At 45.2% G+C, this 26588-nt stretch overlaps 1 protein-coding gene across 3 annotated transcripts in view; it reads left to right on the plus strand.

Moving 5' to 3' along the window:
- barr (non-SMC condensin I complex subunit H) overlaps window positions 1-26588 on the plus strand; it is a 72894-nt gene that overhangs the window by 35468 nt on the left and 10838 nt on the right. For all 3 annotated transcript variants that reach the window (XM_065431012.1, XM_065431001.1, XM_065431007.1), the window contains exons 10-15: window positions 4619-4794; window positions 6010-6131; window positions 8443-8672; window positions 10800-10883; window positions 18796-18921; window positions 25851-25943. In XM_065431012.1, coding sequence (XP_065287084.1) covers window positions 4619-4794; window positions 6010-6131; window positions 8443-8672; window positions 10800-10883; window positions 18796-18921; window positions 25851-25943 — 831 coding nt within the window. The remainder of the gene's footprint in view (window positions 1-4618; window positions 4795-6009; window positions 6132-8442; window positions 8673-10799; window positions 10884-18795; window positions 18922-25850; window positions 25944-26588) is intronic.

Consider the following 26588-nt stretch of genomic DNA (forward strand, 5'->3'; position numbering starts at 1 on the left):
CGTTCGCGAAGAAGTCAGACAGGTGGTCCGGGAACCACAGCTTAGTGCGCAGCCCCAAGCTCCACTCCTGCGCCAGCCGACCCTCTCATATGCCGATGTGCTGAGGCAAACTCCCGGACGTGCTGACGTCGCAGCCACTTCCGCTATGAATAGCTCGATGCCTCGTACTACGCTGCCGCCACCCGAGAGAAGATTCAGGAAGGCCGATGTATGGCGCACTCCTGACCGAATACCCCTCTGCTACCATTGCGGTGAGGCTGGCCACCTGTACAGAATGTGCCACTATCGTCAGGCAGGGCTTCGCGGTTTTCCGGTGAACGCACCTTGCCCTCGAAATGGTGAGCGTCCCTTGGAAATCGAAGAGTACCTGTCCACTCGTCAAAGCTCCCCATACGCCTACCAGCAACACCAACCTCGGTCAACAGCGCCGTTGAGGCATCGGTCACCGAGCCCCCACCCGTCTTCAAGCTCTCCAAGACGCCGTTCACAGAGCCCGCGTCGGGAAAACTAGAGCCAGCGACCTCGGGAGGTAAGGTCGCTGCCGACGCGAAAAGAGAAGAACCTCCATCGATGACTCCGAGCGACGAAGAGGGACTCAGAAACCAGTGCCGTAAGAGTGACGTTGCTTCCGATTTACGTGTGTTTGTTGACGGTTACGAAGTAGACGCATTAGTGGATACAGGTGCAGATTACTCGGTAGTAAGTAGTGAGCTCGCCAGGAAACTGAAGAAAGTGCTGACTCCTTGGAAAGGGCCACAAGTTCGCACAGCAGGAGGACACCTCATCGACCCGACGGGCAAGTGTACGGCTAGAATAGGAATTCGAGGCTTCACGTACGTCGCCAGCTTAATCGTACTTCCCGAGTGCTCAAGAGACTTGATTATTGGCATGGACTTCTTGCAGGATAATGGCGCTATAATCAACTTGCAGGAATCATGTGTTTCCTTCTCAACCAAGCACGCTGTCGCAGCATTCAACACTGAAGAAAAATTCGACGCCCTTTACATTGCCGATGACGACGTGATGCTTCCTCCGAGATCCAGCGTAGCCGTCACAGTCAGAAGCGACGCGTTCAGCGACTACGAAGGAATTACAGACAGCAACACCAGTCTCCTACTCGAAAAAGGGATCTGCATGGCAAGAGGCCTTGTTCAGCTGCGTGGCGGATGTGCCAACGTTTTCCTCACTAATTTTGGGAATGAGGTGCAACATGTCGCGAAGCGAACCGTTGTTGCCACCCTTAATAACTTCGTCCAAGTTACAGATCTCAGCATTCCGGAGTCTTCACCATCGAATTTTCAAGATCTGGATTCTGTCCTCGCAGCCATCGACATCGAACCAGGCCTATCGCCCAGACAGAAGGAACAAATAGAGACCCTCGTAAGAGAATTTGCCGAATGTTTTTCAGTGTCATCCAAAGTCCGGCGAACATCTATTGCCAAACATCGGATAATTGTTGACGAATCAGTGAGGCCTATTTGCCAGCATCCCTACCGAGTGTCACCAAAAGAGAGGGAAGCCATCGGAAGTCAAGTTAAGGAAATGCTTGAAGACGACGTAATTCAGCCGTCGGCAAGTCCGTGGGCGTCACCTGTGGTACTTGTAAAGAAAAAGGATCAAACCTTGCGCTTCTGCATTGATTACCGAAAGCTGAACGCCGTCACAAAGCGGGATGTGTACCCACTTCCAAGAATCGATGACACTCTAGATAGACTACGAGATGCCAAATTCTTTTCCTCCCTGGACCTCAAAAGCGGCTACTGGCAGATAGAAGTGGACGAACGAGATCGTGAAAAGACGGCGTTTGTGACGCCAGACGGTCTGTATGAGTTCAAAGTGCTCCCATTCGGCCTTTGTTCCGCACCTGCCACATTTCAGCGGATGATGGACACTGTGCTCACCGGTCTGAAATGGCAAACCTGTCTCGTTTATCTTGACGATGTCGTGGTTTTTTCTACCACCTTCGAGCAGCATGTAGAACGTCTGCGGGCTGTGATGGAAGCGATTAGGTCAGCAGGTCTGACGATAAAACCGCAGAAATGTCATTTTGGCTTTCGCGAGCTTCTTTTCCTCGGCCATGTCGTCAGTTCAGAAGGCATTCGCCCGGACCCTGAGAAGACTGCGGCAGTGGAGAAATTTCCGAAACCAACCGACAAAAAGGCTGTTAGGCGATTCTTAGGACTTTGCGCCTACTACAGACGCTTTGTGAAAAATTTTTCAAGGATTGCCGAACCACTAACGCGGCTAACAAAGGAAGACGCGCCTTTCGTCTGGTTGAATGAGCAGGAGAATGCTTTCAATGAGCTCCGAAAGCGTCTTCAGAACCACCCAGTTCTCGCTCATTTCGACGAGGAAGCCGACACTGATATTCACACAGACGCAAGCAATTTAGGTCTCGGTGCTGTCCTCATTCAGTGGCAAAACGGAGAGGAACGAGTCATTGCGTATGCCAGTCGAACACTTTCGAAGGCTGAGGTGAACTACTCAGCGACAGAAAAAGAATGCCTTGCGGTGATATGGGCCATCAGCAAGTTTAGACCATACTTATATGGCCGACCATTCCGAGCTATCAGCGACCATCATTCGTTGTGCTGGCTGGCGAATCTCAAAGACCCATCTGGACGGCTGGCAAGGTGGAGTCTACGGCTGCAGGAATACGATATAACGGTCGTATACAAGTCCGGTCACAAGCACAGTGATGCAGATTGCTTGTCCCGTGCCCCGATTGAATACACCGAATCTACGCTTAGGGAAAATGAACAGGATTGCCCTTTCCTAGGAGCTGTAACATCATCACAAATGGCTCAGCATCAGCGATCCGACGCGGAGTTACGCCTGCTCATTGATTACCTAGAAGGACATCCTGTCGACATTCCACGAGCTTTTGTCCGCAGCTTGTCGTCGTTCGTCCTGAGAAATAATGTCCTGTACAAACGAAATTTCGAACATAGTGCAGAGACATTTCTGCTCGTCGTACCTTCAAAGTTACGACTCGAGATATTGGAAGCATGCCACGACGAGCCAGCAGCAGGACATTTAGGAGTGAGCAGAACATTCGCACGCATCCGCATGAAGTATTACTGGCCAAAGTTATTGAATTCTGTGCAGCACTACGTAAGAACCTGCCGGGACTGTCAAAGACGTAAAATACCACCATTCAAGCCAGCAGGTCTCCTACAACCGATACAGCCACCGGAAACTCCATTCGCACAAGTGGGAATGGACTTACTTGGCCCCTTTCCCACATCGTCATCAGGAAAGCGTTGGATCGTAGTTGCAACTGACTACCTAACTCGATATGCCGAGACAGGGTCTCTTGTCAAGGGAACGGCCAGTGAAGTCGCTGAATTTTTCGTCACTAACATAGTACTGCGGCATGGCGCTCCTAAAGTTCTCATCACGGACCGAGGAACCATATTTACTGCCCGCTTGACACAGTCCATTATGAAATTGACGCACACCAGTCACCGCAAAACCACGCCATATCATCCGCAGACAAATGGACTGACTGAGCGACTCAACAGAACGCTGACTGATATGCTGTCAATATACGTGGACATGGAGCACCGAACATGGGACAGGATACTACCGTACGCAACGTTCGCGTACAATACCGCTGTGCAAGAGACGACTCAAATGACACCTTTCCAACTCGTTTTTGGCCGGACCGTCACCACAACCTTAGATGCAATGCTACCAGTAGATGAGACCTCCGAAAATGACAATGACGTCAGCGACTTCACACAAAGAGCTGAAGAAGCACGGCAGTTGGCGCGACACCGCATCCAGCAGCAACAGCAAACCGACGCGGACCGATACAACGTGCGACGAAGAGACGTCCAGTATGCACCTGGAGACAAAGTATGGGTGTGGACTCCCGTACGGATGCGCGGCCTATCCGAGAAGCTTCTTCGTCGTTACTTCGGCCCGTATAGGATAATTCGCCGAATTAGTCCGCTGAACTACGAAGTTGCTCCAGAAGGTCAAGTAACCTCATCACGACAGCGGCATCGCACAGAAATCGTCCACGTCGTCAGAATGAAACCGTACCACGACAGGCAATAACTGCTTCCGCCTACAAGCGTTGCGAATCATGACAGCCTAGAAATCACCGCCCTCTGTATGAGCATCGGGACGATGCACTCTTGGAAGGGGGACAATGACACAAGATGATTTCGAATTACGCGCGCCAGCCGCCTCCTGCGTTCGTGCAGTTGTTTACTGCTACCTGCGAAAGATAGCGGCAGTGAAGCGGGCAACACGGGCTCGCAAGGCACGCGCAATCGGAGCAGCGTGTCATGAGCGCGGGACACGAGCGAAGAAGAAGACGTGCGGGTCTCTTGCGAAAAGACTGCGAACGCTCCTGTGAAGCTCTTGTTTAGCTGTGTGTCGGGCACAAGTTCGCCCAAGGTAAAGCGATTAAAGTACCATCACTCAATTGTGCGTTACAATATGCATAAAAGGTCAAATTTCAATACAGTGAAATTTCTATATAATGAAGCAAATTGCCAACTTTACCGACTTCGTTATGTCGAGGTTTGACTGTACTTAGTTGGGGTGGGAGAATATTTGAATTCGAAGAAATCGGCACCCACCTCCTTTCTTTTTCTCATTCCAGGACCCAGGATTATCGGACATGTCCAGCCTTCATATTCCGAACTCCAGTGTTGCAGCCACGGAGGAACGAGGGCCAAGTCTGCCCTATGTAGGTGACTGCAATGACCTGGATGACGGGAGTGCTGATCTTTTTGAAGATGCCTGTCGCAGCCCAGAGCGGCCTGACGACTTGATCAAGTATGTGTTTGAATACCATTTTTCTATTTGTTTGCTTTTCTCAATGCAAAAATAAAGATAGGTGCTGAAGAACCAAATTGTGTGCTGATAGAGATGGATCTCTTGGTACAGTGGAACCCCGTTCATACGTTTTTCACCGGACTGGGGAAAAATAAAACGTAACAGCCGGGAAAACGCAACAGTGAGGAAAGCTCCGAAAATGAATGAAAAAAAGGGCAGCTTCAACTATAGACAATTTATTTCCACAGAGTGTGCTTAGGACTTAAAAAAGTCTAGAATGGTGGCTTGCCGTTTCTTTCGCTCGCTAGAAATCGCCACACGCTTCTCAATAGCCTGGAAGGTCGCGTTGCTGTCAGCGTCGCTGTGAGGTGCGACGTACCTGCGGAGGAGGTCCAGAGCTGTGACGGCTTCTCGAAAGCTAGGATTTGGCCACTCCCCGGCATCATGCGGCTCGTGCTCCTCGTCGTCACTGCGCCACGGCAATGGTAACGGACGAAGGAATATCCGCGGGAAATTTTGCCCTCTTTGGCATAATCATGCTAACCTGCTAACGATTTTTTAGTATTGCTGCGGAGCGCGCGCGTCCGAGCAGCCCGGTTGTGCGCGGCGCGGCGTGGGAGAAATGTAAACAAAAGAGGAGAGCTGGCCCAATAGGCAGAGCAATGCCACGAGCAACGCAACTTCCGGTTTCACTTTTGCTTCCCAAAGAGTGACGTGAGGGCCTCTCCCGAGTTTCCTTCCTCCGTGAGTCGACCCATCCAACAACCATGCTACAGTGGCTAGAAAGAGTAGCCACTGTAACCATGCGGTGACCGTAATCACAGTGATGATAGTGAGAGCATTTTTCACGAATGGCCACTTAGTGGCGGCCTCTCGAACTGGCGTGCGGCTTCTTGCAGCCAGTTTCATAGTCAAGCTTGGCCAAGCCCAGCAAAAACTCGTCAAAAGCCAAAATGGCGGTTGGAGCGCATTGCCTACTTTAGCAGACGGGTTCGGGGTGCTAAGTTGCGACGTATCATGCATGAACGTTTTCACAGCTACTACGTAACAGCGGGAGTCCTTATACATTGGATCCTATGGAAGCTATGCCGGGACCGGATGAAAACGACGTAGCAGCCGGGAAAACGCAGCAGTGAGGAACGTAACAGCGGGGTTCTACTGTACATGTATTTTGTTTCTAATATCATAAGTGGCATTTTTCTTTCTTTTTCACAGGGGTGGAATGTCGGAGCTTGTCAAGTATCTTGCACCAGTACCTCAAGATTACTCATATTTCACAGACAAGTTGCCCTTTGTGCCACATGGACCAGAACATTGGCGTCTGCGCATAGGGAAAGGTACTCCCTTTGTGCATTGTACAGGGTGTCTACCAACCGGGAAAACTGGGAATTCTCGGGGATCTTTAATAGTCTGGAAAAAGTCAGGGAAAACTCGGGGAATTTGCGCTTCTATCAGAGAAAATTAGCTGTAATTTTATTGAAAGAGAAAGAAAGTAGCGGTAAAGCTGGCTCGAGTAGGAGCAGTTGCCAGTGTTTAGTCAACGACCGACTTTCCGGACGCCCGATAATTCGGACGGCTTCGCGGCACCACCACGTACCCCATAGCGCCTATGTATAATAACGTCTGAAATTTCGGATGCAAAAACCCTTCGCCATCCGATTTTCCAAACTTTCTGCCGTCATGGCAGGTCTGAAACGGCATCAATAAAACAACCACCACCACCGCCGTTGTGATTACCCCGTCGCTCCTCGAACTGGCGCTCTTGCATGCAGATCCGCCGGCAGCCGTAGCCATCACCGCAGCAATGCTAGGCCTAGCTGCTTCTGCATTCGCTATTAAGCTTCTTGCCGTTCTGTGCCGTGTTTTTCATCGAAAGAATTCGCCGCTGTCAGCAATGGCACCGACTCCGCCTTTGCGGTCCTCGCGATTGGCTTCGAAGCTAGGAAAGCACAACACGTTGCATCATGCTGGTTGCCGAAAGTCAACTTCGCCTCACTACAGCAGTATTACGCGGGGAAGAGCGCGCAAATTATTGCGGTGAAGCTCAACAAGCGTGGGAAGGGGCAATTGTCACGGGACAAAGTATGTATTCCTTAATTAAACACGCATGCACCCACTGCCTCCTGTCACAGGATGAGCACCGATTTGGTGAATTAAGTGTACTTACTGGCAGGCCTTCAGAGCTTTTTCTGATGTGCTGCGGCAGCAAAAGACTTGCAGTGGCATACCAACGATTTCTAGAGTGCGTGGAGGGGGGGGGGGGGGGGCAAACCGCAGACGGTCTAGCCTTTCTCTCTCTCTCTCTAAATGCACAAACACACACACACACACACACACACACACACACACATATATATATATATATATATATATATATATATATATATATATATATATATATATATATATATATTTGATGTGTCATTTTACATCTTACGTTAATTTGTTATGTTGTTCACTAGGGTTCTGCAAAAGTTGTAATTACATATTAATAAATTTTTTGAGATTCATGTGTACCTAAGATGTCAAATTTGTCTGCTTTAGATGTGCTATCAGATACAATTCACAGAATTGTGATATCATTTTTTCTTGCTGAGTTACGGAGTTGTAAACTTGATAGTATCATTTTCTGAAAATTAATGATTTTGGCCAATTTTTAATTTAAAAAATGACGAACTAAATCGAACGCAAAAATGCAACAAACTCCATCAAATTTGGTGCAGTGGTTGCCGAGAAAAACGAATTCTCCTTTTACATGAATTTAGATAGGAGCACCCAAGCTAAAGCTTCCTCTTAATACTTTGTCTAGGTTTAACTGTATTCAAGTTCAACTCTGATCTTAAACGTTCACGTGCCCCAAATTGATTATATGTAGTGCTACTGTTTGTATGTGTCAACTGATGTGAGGTAGGTGGTCTGGGGGGCATGAGAGCTTTCATAATAGTTGACCCTAAAGCTAGTCTTCTACATCTAACAAAGAAAGAAAAACAAACAAGTAAAAGGCTTTTACATTTACGTGTACCTCACTGAAAAATTTAATTGATTTCAGTTTTAAATTGCAGCCACAAAACAGTAACTGAACGAGTAATAAAAAAAAAGTTGCCTATTGTTTGTTGCTTTCAGTTCATACATTGTGAAGTTTCATAAAACTACTTGCAGTAAAATGAGCTGGTGCAGTTTTCTTCATTGTTTTCGACATGCAATTTTCAACTCTCATAGGTGTGCACTCTAGCTGTGCATTTCACTATTCACTTTTTTTTTGTCATGTGTTAAAGTGCTAAAGTGCCAGATGTTTGAGTTGATGTGTGTGGATGTGTTCAAGGTGTACAGTTTTGCTTAGTTTGACTGTTTTTGTTCATTCACTGAGGAAATATTCCCCCAGGCTGCATTGTGTTACAAAGTAGCACACTTTGTGCTGTTTTCTGAGTAATATAATTGAATAATGTAGCTAGTAATCTGGTGCTGCAAAATATTATAGAATTACTATCTGTATTATCACTCAGAAAAAGTGTTACAAATACAAAAGAAACTATAACTGATTGCAGGTCATACCTGCAACACATTACATTGAAGTCTGGTTGAACCTCTCTAAAGGCAGATATAATGCCTGTAGTGCATCTGACAATAATGTTTTCTCTCTACATGCAGCAAAGGCAGCAGGACCAGTAAGAACACGAAAGAAGGTTGAAAAGGTTGTCCCCTTATTAGATTTTGCGGAGCTGCAGCCTGACTTCACTCAGTTTGCAAGATTGAAGAAGGACCCTGTTCTGGAAAACGCAACGATAAATTCTTGGAGTAAATCCAAAAATTTGATGGCTCACAAAAAGAACGGGGAAGACATTAGTCTAGGTACCCTGGTTTTACTTGAAGACCACAAGGCAAGTACTGTGTTTGTATCTAGCTGCTGTTGGCCTTATGTTTGAGGGACATTGCAGCTTTGGCAGTAATGAAAGATAGACACTCAAAGCGAAGCTACACAATTATGCTTTCAAAGGTTATTTTTGATTATCTTGCTGAAAGAATGCTTACCAGTGCTCAAGCAACACACCTCAAGCATCTGTAAAAGATCAAGCGCTATTGTAGTATTAACATAGTGATAATTACCTCTTGCAGTATTCAGGAGGCCATGCTAATGTACATGAATAATGAAATTTCACCTCAGAATCAAATTGTAATTGGCTAGCGTGAGTAGCAGTGAAAAAAGTTGAAAATAGTTACAATTATTTATTTATTGTGCTCTCCAGGCCATTGTGTTGCAGGAGTTAGTGACAGGAGTACATCAAGAAAAAAAGTGTCATATGAAATGTTTAGAAATAGTCTGAAACAATCGACAGCATGCTGCAACAATGGTAGCATGTCGCATGCCTCATTGTGCTTATGACAACCAATGCCATGCTAGCAGGGCTAGCTGTTTGAAGGCTCAAATTATGCTCAATTTGAATGGATGTTTCACATTGGTTAACTTCACATGCTCTTTAATTCTGCCGAGTTCAGCAGTCTGGCACCTATTTTCAGAATTCTTAAAAATCACCTGTGGCAGACAGCTACCAAGTGGACATCACTTGCACAGGAAATCGAAGTGCCTTATCAATTAACACAACTTTACTAATTCTGTTTTTAAGTACTTTATTGCACATAATGCAATTTGTTAATTGTACTGAGTGCAATGCGTATCCACTTGGAACAAGTTCTCAGGATGACATAAGTTTTCAGATTCACTTCCAAAGTGTGCGACAGGATACCTTGGCTCTCCAGTTACTTTATTGCTTCAGTGCATAAAATGGTGTTTTGTTAACCACTTCCGTGCCGGACCATTATCCTAATTCTGTCCAATAATGGCCCAATTTATTTATTGAGGAATTTCATGAAGACTGCAGACAATGCTTGACATGTTTATTTATTCAAAATCTCGAGCCTAATTGTATGTAAAACAGAAGCTTAACAGCACTATGTCATATACCGTGCGATAGGTATAAAAACAGTTAATAAAACTCTATGTTTGCCTGCAGAGTATATTTTGAAATTCTCTAATGGGTCACTTGTGACCTCTACATTGAATGTCCTAACTACAGACACCAAAAACAAAGTGAGCTGGGCTATTCATGGGCTTTTAGTCGAGTTCATGCCACTGCCTTACACCCTCAAGGTTACCAGAACCGCTCTCAGAAGACGAGCTGAGTACATGGAGAATCTTTACTTTCAGAGCAATATACTGCATCTTTGAAGTCACTCAATTCATCACTGAAATCAGCTTTTACTTTTTGCAAAGAAGCCAGCAAAGTACGAGCTGCCAGAGGTGACATTTCTAAAAGACCAAGTTGGCAAATTGATTTACTTTCTTTGACATAAACTTGTACCTGCTAGCGCTTCCGCACGGATGGTGTGCTGCCGTCTATCAAAAGTACGACGAAGCACTGAGACAAAATCAGCTCATTCAGGACTTTGCTAGAAATTGGAAACTACAGCCTACAAGTACAACTCGTCCTTGGCTGTTCTTACCAGGAAAGCATGAACTTACCCAGCTTGTCCAGACACAGAGGGGGTTAAAAATGTAAGTGATGAAACCACAGTGCAGTTTCAACTAAAATTTGACGGCACACATCTCCAGGCTGGTGGCATCCTCCAATTGGATATGCCTTCCAAACGCACCGGCTACCATTTGTAAATTGTGATATGTTTGGTATAGCAATGAGCTAAACTGAATTAGGGAAATTATGTTAATTATTCAATTATGCATTTCAACTTATTGTGCAAGTAATGTTCTGCCTCTGCAATCTAACTCAAGGACTAGAATTGTGCTATCTGGCACAAGCAATTTATGAAGATTCTGTATAGGAAAAAAACAAAAACGGAAACCCATGGTTTATCTAGATTTTGGTGAATGAGCAAAGTGAGAGCTTTGCCGCATGGTTTTTCCTTCTTTGTGGTTGTCATAACTTGTACTTATAGGTCTTCTTGTATGGGACTGTTCCATATATTTTAGTGATGTTCTTGGACTTTTTCAGATTCCCAAGTTAGTTATAAGTTCCACTGGACATGCTGCTGGTGAAGATGCTCATTCCAGCCCTGACAGTGGTCTTCCACCTGATGTATGTATTAACGCTGACAACTGTCTTTGTTGCACTTGGGACTGATCCTCCCTACAACTCTCTATGCCCTAAACTACAAATGTACGAATAGCGAAATTTCCAATTTGAATCAAATACTGAGTATTTCTCATGTATAGACAAAGTAAAGTAGAAAGGTCTCTTGGTGTCCATTTGGTAAAAGGCAGGTTTGTTTACATTAACTGATACATGTAATGCCTTTCACAACTGGATGTTCAATCAACGGAGCAGCTCGTAAGTAAGGAGCAAAAGGTGATCATATCTGGTGCATTATGAGAATGGCAGCAAAACAACTTTTTCTTGGTGGTATTGGTGCACACAACATATACCAGTAAAACGTGATTTTTGTTGGGCAAAAATCGGAAAAGGAAAAAAAAAACAGCGAAAGGAAACAGCAGACACAAAGGCAGGCTGTTTATTCAGGGTGTCTACCGACCGGAAAAACCAGGAATTCTCTGGATTTTTGAATAGTCTGAAAATACTCAGGGAAAACTCAGGAAATTTCTGCTTCTATCAGGGAAAATGAGCAGTAATTTTATTGAAAGGGAACAAAAGTCGCGGTAATGCTGGCTTGAGTAACAGAGAGGAATCGTAACGAATCCTCTTTGATGCCGTGTAGTGCGCTGGAGGAGTTGCCAGTGTACCGTCAACGACAGACTTTCCGGACGCCTGATAGTTCGGACGGCTTCGCGGTACCACCACGTCCCCCATAGAGTCAACGTATAAGAACATCTGAAATTTCGGAAGCGAGAACCCTTCGCAGTCCCATTTTTCGGACTTTCTGCCATGATCACCGGTCCGAAACGACAATAATCAAAGCCACCATCATTACCGCCATTTTGATTACCTTGCCGCCTCGAACCGGTGCTCTTGCACGCTGATCTGCTGGCAGCCGTAGCCACCAACGTGGCAACGCTAGGCCTAGCTGCTTCGATCTTCACTGTTAAGTTCTGCACCATGTTTTTCATTGAAAGAATTCGCCGCTGTCAGCAAAGACACCGACTCTGCCTTTGTGGCCCTCGTGAATTGCTTCGAAGCACGGAAGGCACGACGTGTTGCATGCTGGTTCCTGAAAGTCAGCTTTGCCTCAATACAGCAATGCTACGTGGTGAAGCTTATGCAAAAGTATTGCAGTGACGCATAACAAGAATGGAAAGATGAGCAAAACGCGAACAAGGAGACAACTCCACTTGTCGAAACGTTGGCTCCTGCATGGAAGAAGACAAGTCTACTTGTCGAAACGTTGGCTCCTGCATTCACCTTGTTTGCGTTTTGCTCATTGTCTTGAATTTCCACCTCCCGCATTCCCCCGTCTTTTCCAAGAATGGGAAGAGGAAATTGTCATAAGACACTGTGTGTATTCCTTAATTACACATGACTGCACCCGCCACCTCGTCACAGTGTGAGCATCGATATGCCTCATAAGTCTATTAGCAGGCCTTCAGAGATTTTTCGAGTGTGCCTGTGGTGATTTGAGCCCTTAGAGGGTCCCTCACCAATTTTATTCATTTTGAGCTGAAAAGCGCTGTGTGTACTATGCTCGCTAACGATCACGTCTGCTAAGTATTACATCGCTACGCGCAGCGGAATTAGTGGAAATTTCGAAACGAACTCCGTCTACCCTTCTCCTCGTGAGTGCCGCACTCTTAGCCGGAGAGTCGATGTATATCGCACAGGTACGCCTACGTACATCGCCCTGCTGTGATGTCGCTCATAGTGACACGTGACTTCGAGAATTATTCAGAGCAACATCTGTTATTTGTGTAATATGTTGCTTCAGTAGAATTAAAGTTTAGAGAAATAATAAAACACACAAACCAAATGCCTGTGTGTTCTTGTTTTGCTTTGCACCACAGCAAGATAGATTTAATTCCATTTTGTCTGCTTCTTCCCACGTCGTGCAGTTGCGAATGTAGACAACGAAAGTATGTCATTTTCTACCATGTTCCATCACGCGATCATGCTGTATGAACTGCTTGTGTCTGCGTCAGACAGTGCCTCGGTATTTGCATAGCACTGGCTTATACCGCTAGTCAGGTGTTCTTGTGCGCAGCTTGCAAAGTCGTGTGCTGTGCGACACGAGATGAATGCAACAGTTTGCGTGTGATGCCGTCAGCAGAAATGCGCCTCGCAGCAAAAAAGCGCGGGAAAGGAAATGAAGGTGGGGCCCGTGACATATGCATCACACTATCCTTGAGCTCCGGCATGGGAGAAAGCAGGGAAGGAATTTCGCTTGCAGAGGCTAAACGGGGAAAGTGGAGAACGTGTCTCTCTTGGCAGCGTCCATCGGCTCCTGAAGTCATGGGTTCACGGCACTGAAATATTTCTATCTCTCCTATTAATGAACCAACTTGAAAAATTTTTCTGGCAGGACGCTCCCTATAGGGCACGTAACAACTTCCAGCGTATAACTTAAATTTGTTGTGTAGCCTGGTAAACGGCCCTTTAAGGGCAGTAAAAGACATGCATTCATTTTTTTCGAACTGCCTGATTTTTTGGACGTTTTTGCGGCCCCTAGTGAGTCTGAAAAACCGTACGTTGAATGTACAACTAAGAGGATGCTTCAAATGGTCCGTGGGGTGAACGCGCAGCAGAAGGATGACAAAACAGAAAGGACTACGCAATGAGGAATAATTCAACAGGAAAGGAACCGTGCCGCTGCTTCTGTGAAGGAGCTTGAACTCTGAAAACTATGTGTTGGCTGACGCTGAGAGGCAGATGTCCTTCATCCAAACCAAAATAAACTTTTAGCAGTGAAACACAACAGTGAGGTGTGCGCAGGCTTAGAGTCTGTCAGGACGGTTGAGATTGACTTACCAACTGTTCAGAGAGAATCTCACTTGTGACAGGCCTCATACCAATGAGCTTGTTATCAGTTAATAAATATAGCTCATGTTCGAAAATATTTACTTTATGCATCTCTTTATTCGTATTTGAGAATGTTCGACTCGACTTGCAATGGTTTTTACCATTTTTTTTAAAGATATATTATTCAGTGTGCATTTTACTAACCCCGCCCTTCTATCTTCTTTTTGAATAACATAAACACTAGTCCTTAGTATTCAAACTGGATTAAGTCATTTTTATATTTTGTAACATACTTACTAGAGAGTGGCAGCATTGAGCGACATGGTGATAACCCGTCTTGATATAAAATGAAGTTCTGTGTCACTCGGGGAATTTGGCAAAGGCACTCAGGGAAAACCTAGCAAAGTCAGGGAATTTGGACATGACAACTTGGTAGACTCCCTGTTTATTAAACTTACAACTGTTTATTCAGAAGCAAAGTTTGCTGCATATATACTGCGCAAGCGTACGATAGCAAAATTCAATGAGAAACAGGAGGAGAGTGATCAACAGCAAAAACTTCGCTATCTCATTTCTGCATTGTACAGTTGACTTCCATTAATTCGGTCCTGACGGGACCGCCGAAACCGGTCGAGTTAAACAAATGGCAGAAAAAATGCCGAAACACTGTTTGCTTGATAGTACTTATCTTTAAAGTTACATTCGCCACACTACAGCCCTGTTATGCAGTGAAGCATACCAAGCAGGGAAAGGTACCACTGTTACGGGACATAGCACGTGCTCCCTAGTTTACACATGCACCGGCTCTGGCCACAGTGCGACCACTGAGATGCCTAAGTTTACTGGTAGGCCTTCAGAGTTTTTAGATAGACTCCTGCTCTTTTTGTTGGCTTTAAACGTCCCCCGGACTTTCGAAGTTTTTTCATCTTACTGCCTTCTATTTTGCTAGCTTTCCAAAAACACAGATGGTCTTTTTCCGCTTCTCAGTGCAAGGCGCATGCGTGCGCGTGTAATTAAGCTATGAGTTGTGGGGATGCGTGACTCACACGCGTCCCCTGAGATCTAGTTTTCCCGCATAGCTCGTCTCCTGCAGGGCGGCTTCGCCGCGTGGCCTGCCGCCCGCGGCGGTCGGAGTGGTTGAGGCACAGTGCGAGAGATGGCGCAAGTGTTGCTCTGCTAGCGCCGCCTCACGGCAGGGTTACTTGGGGGTGCGGAAAAGATAAGGGGCTCTCTTGGGCGGCGAGCGCGGCGGACGTCCCGCGTGTGCGTCGATCCATGCTTCTGCGAGACCGTCTCGCGTGGCCGCCTTCGAACGCACCACCGTTCGCATGACCGTACGCGCGAACGACCAGGCGTTGGGATCCAGCATGGGGCGAACATATTCGCTCGTTATCCGGTCGCGGTGAGTCGGACTTCTAGATTTGTCGCGCGCCCATCGGCATGTTTTGTGGATAGCAACTCGGCTAGCAGGCATTGATCTGTGAAAGGTGCAATAAATGCCCTTGTGATTGTTTGCACTACTGTGTAGTTGTTCCTTTGTCCCAAGAGTACGGGTGTGAGAACCCCACAGTGTACTAGGCCCTGTTAATGGTTTCATATACAAGACATGCATGGCGGCCGATATGAGGCCTCAAATTGCCACAGCAACATCAGAAACAGCTCTGAATGGCTGCCAGTATGCTTATTAGGCGTCTGGGTGCTTGTACTGCAACTGGAGATGGCGCATGTACTACTGCAAAATTAAGAAATGCGTATGATGTTCCGTGACAGTGGTCCCTCTCCATTCCTGGTATGCTTCACCCCATAACACTGCTGTATTACGGAGAAGTTCATCAGTCAAATTCAAATTATTCGGTGAATGGCAATTTTGAGATTAAAGGAGTACTGACACAAAAATTTTCGATCTTGATTTTTCTTCTGCAATGAGTAGCTAATGACCCAGTAATCACGGTACGAAACATCATTGGCTTCAGAGCGCGAGAGGTAATTATTTGGAGTCTTGTTTCTAGCGGCCAGTCTAAGTTTCAGTTTGAGAGAGCAACGATATGTCAAAGAAGGAATGTAAACACTGCTGGATACGTGATTGCACAAAACTGTGACGTGCCACCCTCGCCAGCGCATGAGCTTCATGCTGCTAGTTCGTCTGCATGTGCTTTGCAATGTGCTCGCCATCGCCGTCGTCCTCGTTTTCATTGTCCAGCGGCGACTATTTCCTGCTTGCTGTAGTCGCCACCAAATTAGACGTGGCCAACCACATTTGACTGGATCCACTTCCGAGCAGCAACTCGGAAAGTGCGGCTAGTGACAGCTATCAATATGCGTACGCACTGGTACTAGTAGTACAAGGCATTTGTCGCGGGTGCTTTGGGAACAAAGCATATTCCAGAGCAGAACACAAGGCGAGCTATAGGTCGGCACAGCATCGGGCTTGGGGGTACCTAGTCTTGGCGGAAGATAGTCGGACTGCTCTAAGCTTAGCCGGTGTTACGCTCGAAATGGAACGAGCAAATCTGGCTTCTCTTCAACGGGGCCAATTCTAAGTGTCCAGTGACGCACACGAACTCGGACCACTTTTGCCGCTTATTGACGCCGACGGTGTAGCCAGCAAGCGAGCCAGACGAGCTGGCGATCGCTGGGAAACGGTATATAGGCCTAGCTCGCTGGCTGTCGGATACGAGGCCGACCGCACTTACAACCTGTCCACAGTTGGTAATAAAGCATTTGTATTCATCAACACAATCAATGTCTGCACATTTATGTCTCTCATAACTGACAATACAAATATTTTTCTTGTTGCCGATGGTAGCGTGGAGAAAACGCGTTAGCCAGGCGCGAGCTGCTTCGCCGAGACGATTGCACTGCGCTGACCTCTTGTGAGTCGAATCACGCCAACGATTTACTATATTTGACGTAGTAGTTCTGCGGAAACCCGCAAGGTGGAGAGAAGTAATGAATAAAGGCAAAATCAGACATCCACCAGTTCGTAGCAATTGCTACAAAGGAAACCCATACGGGTTCCTCGAAAGAAAAGCCTCATAGTTGAAGAAAAATTTATCTTGGTCCGGCACTCGAACCCGGGACCACCGCCTTTCTGGGGCAGACGCTCTACCGTCTGAGCTAACCAGGCGGTTGGCAGATGGCAGGGCGAAGTCGAATTTGGCGACAACACGAAGCAAAGGCAAGGGTTTGACGTAGTAGTTCTACGGAAACCCACAAGGTGGAGAGAAGTAATGAATAATTATGAGCAATAAATAATAATAATAATAATGAGAAATTGCTACAAACTGGTGGATGTCTGATTTTTTCTTTATTTATTTACTATATTGCGCAATGTTTCATAACATGCACACTTTCGAGGTCGCTGTATGAGTTATTTCATGTCGGAAACAAATTTTAGCTGATTTTTGTGCCGCTGTCAGCAGCGAAAGAGGTCAGCGTCATGATCAGGGAGAAAAAAGGACACCAGGACGATCGAAGCAGCAAGAAACTTGCTTGCAGGGCCCGCCCTGAAGGCAGCACGAACTGGTGATCTAGCGTTTTTCGGTTGTTTACATTTCTTTCTTTGTGTCGATGTCGCAAGGTGCTGTGTTTTGCGGTTGGCTCCGTGCACATACTTTAAAATTGATTTTAGATATGTTCTGAGCTGTATTCGCCGCTCATATTTTGCAGACGATGTGTGTGTGCCCACAAAAATCGATCTCGCACGTTAACTCGACTTCGAAATTTTGTGGCAGTACCCCTTTAAAATAACGAAGGTTGGGGCCCATAGAAATGTATGGGCGCTGGCTGGGACCTTCAGACGAGGTTGAATTAAATGAAAAACCAAATTAACCGGAGTCGAATCAGCGGAAGTCTACTGTGTAAGGAAACAGGTTTAACTAACAAGCTTGACTATTGATTTGGGTGTGAAATGCTGAACTGTTCCCACACAGTTTTATCTTCTTCCCCAGATCCGCACATCAGGAAAATGTGGTTCATAGGGGCAAGATTTGTAATGCACTGAAAGATTTACGCTCAAATCCTTCTTTAAATTGTTTGTGTGTTCTCTCATTCCATCATGTTGATTGAGTGACCTATTTGCACAACGTAGGTAATTCCACAGCTTAAGACCAGAAGGTATAAATGTGGCCGTTTGTGCATCGTCCATTTGTTGCATGGGCAGTAGCTGCAACATTGACTTGGAGATATACAAGAACCACTTAATATCGATATAGCCTCGCTTCATGCTATACTGTAATGAAGAAAAAAAACGGCAGTATCCATTTTTTTTTGTCATCTCAGCATCTCTGCATGTCATCCGTGCAAAAGCATTTTTGTTACTGCTTTATGGGTTCATTTTTAAATCAGTTTGTGTAGTGCTTTGCCTAACTGTCATATAATGAACTTTTATAATATGCTCTTCACTGTTCGTAGTGCACAATTACCTGTATATGTATAGGTTATCTTTGATACATACTTAAGGATCTGAAGAAAACATTTCTCACAAGCACTCAGAATTATCATTATATCTGAAAAATGTCCTTTATGTACAGAGCTCAGCAATCGAAATGCGGTACATGGTGCACATGGCTGCCGGTGCTTTTTTTTATGTCACTGGTGCAGTGGGGCACCGAGATGATGCATTTTTGTATCACATGAAAGCAAGAGGCTTTCTGGCGCATTGTGACTGCATTGCCCTCCCCCTCCCTCCCCACCCAAGCGCCCACCAGTGACAGAAAAAGCATCGTCTGCCATGCGATCCGAGTATCGTGTTTCAATCACTGAGCACTGTACATCATTTTTTCTTATGCAATTTACAGTAAAAAGTAAAAAATTAGCCTGTTGTATGATAACTGTCGCAAAAGCTTAGCATGTGAAAGAACCTTCACAGAAAAGACAATATTTTACTGTTCTAACCATAATAAAATAAAAAACAATAATACTCTATCATTGCCTAAAGTGTGATAATTATAGCTTTATAATAACTTCCCTCAATATAGGCCATCTGTTCACTGCAATCCACTGTGGCACAATGCTAAAGCCTTGGTTGGCTCTGTATTTCATTGTTGCGAAGTTTAGCCATCTCTGTGTCCCTGTTTCTTGCCAGATGAATGATGATTCCAACATGTCTCTGGACCATGCTGTTGACGTCGGCCCACCTAATCCAGTGGAACTTTTGCCGCCACCACCACCACGACCTGAACTCAAACCTTTGGTTTCTTTCCATCCAAAGGTTTGTTCACTAACACAGTTGTCTTTGCAGGCTCCATTTTCTCATACTGCATTCAATGTCTGCAAACTCGTGGCACTAATGAAGTCATTAGTATTTTGTTGTACATTTCAGTGAAAGAAAGATGATGATTTCCTCTGTGCTTTCCTTGGCTTCATTGTCCATTCGCTTTATATATTATCCACCATGGTAGCTTAGTGGCAATGGCATTGCGCTGATAAGCTTGACGTTTCCCAGCCACTGTGGTCGCATTTCGATAAGGGCGAAATCCGACAACACCCGTGTACTTAAATTTAAATGCACGTTCAAAAACCCAGATGCTCGAAATTACTGGAGTCCCCCACTACAGCGTACCTCATAATAAGATTGTGGTTTTGGCTCGTAAAACCCCGTAATTAAATTTTTGATAAGCTCGACATCTTGGGTTCAATCCTGATCTTGGAAGGTGCATTTTGATGGGGATGAAATGCAAAAATGCTTGTGTATTTATAGTTAAGTGCACATTGAAGGAATATAGGTGGCCAAAATTAAACTGGAGTCCCTTACTACAGTGTGCATCATAATCAGATTGTGGTTTTGCATATAGAATGTCAGACTGCATTATTATTATTATTATCATTTTTTTGCTTGATCTTTATCTATCTATGGGTGCCAGAATCGGCAAACAATAAAAAATTGGACGCACTATGCGCTCATAACTAACGTTTCAGGTGAGTTCAGAGAAAGCGAAAGCTCATTTGAATAGTTGCTAGCGATCAACGCGAGTGAGAGCACAACCATCACGAGAATTCATGCTGAAGCGAGAGCCATGGGCGCCGTCATGTTCTACAGCGCTATTTCTCAGCGTACGTAAACATTCGAACATTAAACTCTCCAAGTAACGTATGTTATCATGGCATACGTAAACCACAGAAATCCAGTAACATTCAGAGCATGCGCAGTGATGACAACGCTATTTCTTTACGTATGTAATGTGTTTACATTTGGTTGCAAATGCTAAACTTAAACTGTCTATTGTCGAAGTTTTTTAGGATTAACAATTTCTAGACTAAATTTCTTTTCACCATTTAGCCAGTGCGGGGCTGCATTCGACGGCCATTGAACTTAAGAAAATAATTTGGCTGTGGCTGATATCAGTTGATCCGATGGTCAGTCGTTTCGATGGCCATAGAAAGCCTCTGTGTGACAGTTGTGCAAGTTTTCTAGTCACTTGTGGTATAGGATAACCATGATAGCATTTTAGAGTGCAGCTCTTAAGCACGCATACCTGCATTGAGCGTCGACATGCCTCGATGGCATTGCACCTTGTAACCGAGCAAACAAGCACAAAAATAAAACGATAAAAGCGAACGCAGAATGCAGCAGTAGATGAAAAAACAGCGCGCAAGCAAGAAAGCGGAGGAGGAGCCAGCGGCTACAGGGAAAGTGGAGGAAGAGCAGAGGGAAATGGCCTGCTCGTGCGCCAAGTTGCCGGTGGCCACGGCTTCTGCCGCCACGTGGGCGATCTCATCTGTGCTTCCGAAGGGGGGCTAGGGTGGCATGAGGTGAGGAGGGTTACGCTCGTTTGCGGTGTCAGCTGCTGAGGTCAATCCATTGTGCCAGTTTGTGTGCCGTTTGCAAGGGGCAGTGGCGAGCAGCTACGATTATGGCTCGACGTGGCCCTCTCTTAGGTGTTGTCGCCGCTGACAGTGGTGGCACGATTTCCCCGCAACGAAGGGCCGCTCTCGTCGTTGGTGGAACGAAAGCGTGAGAAGAAAAGCGTAGTGCCGCACAAGGCAGGCTTTGCGGCAACGACGGCTACCATATGCATACATGCCAACTCTTCCGAATTTTCTATAAAATGTAAGAATTTTGAGCAGTCTTACAATTTTACGAATCTTGCTTGAAATTTTGTGGAAAACATTTTATTTGGGGGGAAAAAAAACGAGAAAGTGTACTAAAACTACACCCTGGTACCTTGCGCCGACACAAGAGGGCAATACGTATTTGTGGTATCATCATCAGCAGCTACAAGGTTGTAGTGACTTCTGTCGACTACTAGGAAGGGTCACGAATCCATATCCAAAGCTCAATAGTGCTGATAGCGCCTCTAGTGCCTCCACAAACCTGTTGCCATGCTGTCGCCTTTGTTCACGCGGGTGTGCGAGTTTAGACTTCAGTCAGCTTCAGTCACTGCAGTGTTGGCCTCGCCTTTTGTGTGACTAGCTGCCGCGTCGGGCGCAGTGCGACTCCGGCTTGTAGCAGCTTCGCAGTGCAGTGGCGGGCTCGAAGCCCCGACAGTAGTCCAAGTGTTTTTGAAATCATACACGGCAGAATTTCCGTGCTTCGTGCCTTCGAAGAAAGGGGAGAGGTTCGGATTCTGCACGGTGTGTGCCTGTGATGTGAACGTCTCGCATGGCGGCAAGTCTGACAATGTGCGAGCCGCAGACAGCCAGCCAAGCCTAGCAAGTTTTGTACGCAGCAACAATTACCTTAGTGTGATTCATGTAGGATGCCTCTTCACGGCGTTTTTAGTTGAACACAACATCCCACTGAGTGTCAGCAATCATGCCGGACTCATTTTCCCGAAGATGTTCCCCAAGTGCGAAGAAGCAAAATGCTATGCCTGTAGATGAACAAAGACGACGTCAATTGTTCGGGAAATGGCCACCAACGCGGAGATTCCTTTGCTGGATGCCCTAAAACGGCAAGTATTTTCTATCACTGTGGATGGCAGTAACAATAGGGATACGCAGCTTTACCCTATTGTTGTGCCATATTTCATTCAAGAAGTGAGTAGAGTCGAAAGCCGCCTTTTTTTCCTCGGGACAATCCAAGGGGAAGCAATGGGTCACAATATTGCAAATCTGGTTCTGTTTGAGATGAAGTCTCGGAATTTGCCTGTTGGAAACCTGTTGGCTGTATGTTCGGACAATGCCAATCTCATGATCGGCAAGAAAAACAGTGTTTCTACTGTATTCAGAGAGGCTCAACCAGGTTTGATAGAGGCTGGTTGCCCGTGCAAACTTGGCCGCCCAAAAAGGAGCTTCATGACTTCTTGTAAAGGTTGAAACAAAGAAGTGCAACAAGCAGAGCTTGTTTTTGGAGCTGTACCAAATTCCGAAGACTTCACAAACCCCCAAGAACCCTGCACTGACCCCACACATCTGCTGCTACCTATCTTCACAAGGCTGCTGCAGGCCTCGGGGAAAAAAAGCACAAACGGTGATGAACTCTCACTAAAGAGAAAAGGAGCTCATTCTGGACCTCAAGCAAAAAAACTGAAACTTCATACCGAGGATTCTGGGGAAGCCAGCCACATGACCCGTGAGGAACGCCTGTTTTATTTTTTATCATCGGAGCTAAACCGGGCATGCTGTCTTTTTCTCCAAAATGTTATGCTTTTTGAGAAGGCAAACTGCCTTCTTCACGCACAGGCTCCTCAGATTCATGTACTGAAAGGCCTCTTGAACCGCCTTTTCAAGGGTCTCCCGAGTGGATTAGTGCGCCCAGGTGTTGTCAAGGCATGTCATTCATTGCTGGAAGTTGACTATGGAGCTGTAGAGAACCAGAATGAGAATCCAGACATAGCCATTGGCTGCACAACCTACTCTGTTGTTGAGACACTGAGCTGCATTGAGAGAGAGCAGTTCTTCTCTGCTGTACGTCTGTACTTAACGACAGCATGCAATTACATTTGCCACAAATTCCCGCTAGAAGAGTTCAATCTCAAGATGGCTGAGGTTGCTCAAGTACAAGCTCTGAAAACACTTCATTCAACAGCGTACGTCATTTTATTATGGCATTCCCTGCTATCCTACCCCAGCAGAGTGGCGAAACAAAAGAAGAAGCAATCGACACACTTGGAAGTCGAGTTTGCCAACTTGCAAACATATCAGGTTCCAGCCAACATATTGAATGAGCCAAGGTGTGACGTGCAGTGGTCGCAATTAGGAAGCGTTCGAAGTGTCGACAGATTGCTCAGGTTCCACAGAATTTCAGTGGTTATGCTGGGTATTCTTTCCATTCCCCAAAGCAATGCTGAATGTGAGAGAATATTCAGCACTGTGAACAAAACTCTAATGGAGTTTCGCTCATCTGTGTGTGAGAAAACACTCCAAAGTCTGCTGATGGTCAAGGGGCACCAGAGTGGTACTTGCTTTGAGCAAACCTACACGGAGAAGTTTCTGAAGCAGGCAAAGTTGTCAACAGCAAAATCATTGCAAAAATAAATTGTACCCCAGTGGAGTTTTCGCTCTTTACTCTCCAAGACGCGGATTTCACTTGCGGTTGGGAAATAACGTAAATCCCTTTAAAAAAAAAAAGTGCTGCCGCACCCCCGCATCCTCCCATGATAGTTTTATGAATTTCCAAATCTTCAGGTTGGCAGGTATGCATATGGTGCCAGAGTAGCATGTGTTGTCTTTATGGACACAAAGCGTGCTACTCAATGTTCTAATCCTAATATAAACCTATATAATCATAATACAAAATATTGACACACGAAATTAAAACAAGTATAGAGCTGCACTCAAATTTCGCATTAGGGAGTATGGTAATCGTTGGTGAATTTTTAGAATCACATCACATTTAGTGACCAGACTTCAGAGATCTTTGCCACTGAAGCCTTTACCACTGAAGCTCTTGCCACTGAAGCCTGTGCCAATAAAGCCTGTGCCACTAAATTGCATATAAGTTTGTTAAACTGTTAGGAATACACATATAGCTTAAAAACATCCTGGATGTGCATAATACTATTCTGGCTTCATTGTCTGCTTAATATTATTGTAACTACAGTAAAATCTTTTTAAACGGACCCTCAAGGGACTGGAGAAATATGTTCCAAATAACAGGAGTTCCATTTACTGAGAAAGATGGGCAGAATCGCAGCACTCTATGCCATGCACCATCTTAACACTCTTAAAAATGTTGACCATCAAGAAGTAAATGTAGCAGCTAGTTTGTCCCATTGTTAGAGCACGGTTGTCAATTTCTGAATTCTGCCCGCCGTGGTTGCTCAGTGGCGATGGTGTTGGGCTGCTGAGCAGGAGGTCGCGGGATCGAATCCTGGCCACGGCGGCCGCATTTCGATGGGGGCGAAATTCGAAAACACCCGTGTACTTAGATTTAGGTGCACGTTAAAGATCCCCAGGTGGTCGAAATTTCCGGAGTCTTCCACTACGACGTGCCTCATAATCAGAAAGTGGTTTTGGCATGTTAAACCTCATAATTTAATTTTAATTTTTTTTAATTTCTGAATTCTGGTGCTAGTGCTAGTTTTGGTTTAGAGGAGACACCGCTGACAAATCAAAGCAATAACATTGCTCTTACTGCTCAACTCAGTGGCTAAATGGAATGGCATTATGAATGAATGAATGAATGAATGAATGGCATTATGGAATGGCATGCTCTATGGCATCCGAAATTTCATTCTTGTTTCGGCCATCTTTGGGGCGAGTGGCAGTGCTGTCAGGCTGTCTGGGATGCACGTGCTATGCATTAAATATGTCATATTTTTGCTTGCTTGAGTCTTTGCCACAGCCTTTTAAGGGTGGCTTTCAGCATAGCATACAGTTATCGCGTCAAAATCAGATTGTGGACTGAAAAAAAAAAAAAAATTGTGCAAAGCTTGCTTCTGGTGGTTCTGTTCACTAAGAGTTGCGAAAATTTTGGTTCTGGTTAGTGAGAGTTTTTTTGCATTACCCAAATACAAAACTAACCAATTTAGAGGCTCTTCTATTTAACCGGCAATTTCCATTTTCCTGGATTTACTGCAAAGAAAAAAAAAAAATCGGTTGAGCCAAGGGACCAAATAATTGAGCCCCTCGATTTCTCTTATTCTTGCTCACTGCATATCAAAAGTCTAGGATTTGACAGTATTGATGCCATGAGGTAGCATGCAAGGTTTTATTATCCAGTTGTCTGCTCATAAGTTCACATACTACGGGACGCCTACAGTGGAAAGGATGTTGCACATCTGCCTGGTTTTGCTGGTTGATGCTCCCAGTGCTAATCTTGTACAGGTAGACAAATACACCAGGAGGTTTATGGGAGGATGGCTGCTGTAGTAGCTTTATGCTTAAGCATCGCATGCGTAATGTGGAGGATGTTTGCCAGGCTCCCATCTTTGGCAAGTTGTCTTGTCGTCCACTTTCATTTACCTTCTTTTTGTTCCTGTATATACTCTAGGCTGACCCTGATTGTAAGCCAATCCCCAAATATCCGAAGCCATAAAAAATGAACTTGCCTAGAATGTAAGCCGAACAAAAAAGTGAGGGCAGCGTTCACAAAATGAAAACAGCATTTACTTAATATAAACATGCCAAGCTCACTCTACGTTAGCATCGCTGCTAGCCTTGTGCGCTTGCGGGCACGCACAAGCTCACATCTACGCACCCATGCATGCGCAGACAGTGCTGTGCGGTTCTACGCATCGAAACGCAGTGCGATCTCGGTGAACAACTCTGTTATTGCGTGCTTATCTTCGTCATCGTTGTCATCTCCTCGCAGTGGCAAACGCAAAAGGTGTCTCCCGTTTCCCCCTCCGACGGACGTTTTTCTCATCGATGCTTAAGTCCTGCCCGGCTTGAACATTTGACGATGCCTTTGCGGCTAGCACAATTTTTCTATTGAAAGCGGCACTGCAGTGGCATTGCCTTTTTGGTGCCATTACAATAATGCCGCGCCGCACACCGATACTGACTTTTCTAGATGGCGCTAGCTATGCACCACATCTATCATTTTCAATTGCAAACTGGCACATTTTTTAAAATCCTCGAATCTAAGCCAACCCTAGAGTTTGGTATATAATTACTTGAAAAAAACTATCGGCCTAAATTAAAATAAATACTGTATTTTTATCAATTAATACCGCTATGTTTCATTGCCTGTTTTCTTCACATGGTGGTAACTGAGGGACATAATTGTTTATAGTGTCTGTTTTGCTATTTCAGCCACCAAAGTTCCAATTTTCATTCAAGAGGTTTGACATGAAAGATATGAAACAAGCAATGTGGCGCACATTGACTGGCAATAGGGACAACAAGGTTGGGTCTCTTCCTTCTGTTTCACCTTATTATTGTCTCATTCTCAAGTGTCAACCTTAAAGTTCTTTACACTTAGATGTAAGACCTTTGCACATAATGAATTTCAGTTCTTTAAAATATAGACAAAAACAATCAAAGCTCTTGCTTTGGCACCCTTTCTGTTTTGAAGAAACTTTCATATTCTCATTTCGACTACCTGAGAAACCCAAAACTAGTCTTGTACGAATGTTCAATGTTTTGAATATCCAGCTGAATATTATGCTATTTGATGGCTCGAATTTCAGTTGAAGTTTTCGAAGTATTTGAAACGAACGAATATATATACAAATTTTTCTGCATGTAAGCAACACTCCCAATTACAACACCCTGGAAAGAAGGAACAAAGTAAGGGCATATACCCCACACAAATAACTGCATACAATGCATAAATCTGTTGAAAAGTAGCCTCCATTCACAGATGCACGCATTGCCTAGGTTGTATCTTTCGTCAGTGGCTCTGTTCCCAACCTCTTCAGCGACGCTGATGATGGAAAACTGTGCACTAAAGGTGGTTTAATGGCAGTGTCAGCTGCACTGCAGTGAAAGAACACCTGGAGGCGAAATTCATTTGCCGTGAAGCCACACTTCAAGTCGAAATTCATAACT

The sequence above is a fragment of the Dermacentor albipictus genome, chromosome 1 (genome assembly GCF_038994185.2).
Source record: "Dermacentor albipictus isolate Rhodes 1998 colony chromosome 1, USDA_Dalb.pri_finalv2, whole genome shotgun sequence".
NCBI lineage: Eukaryota > Metazoa > Arthropoda > Arachnida > Ixodida > Ixodidae > Dermacentor > Dermacentor albipictus.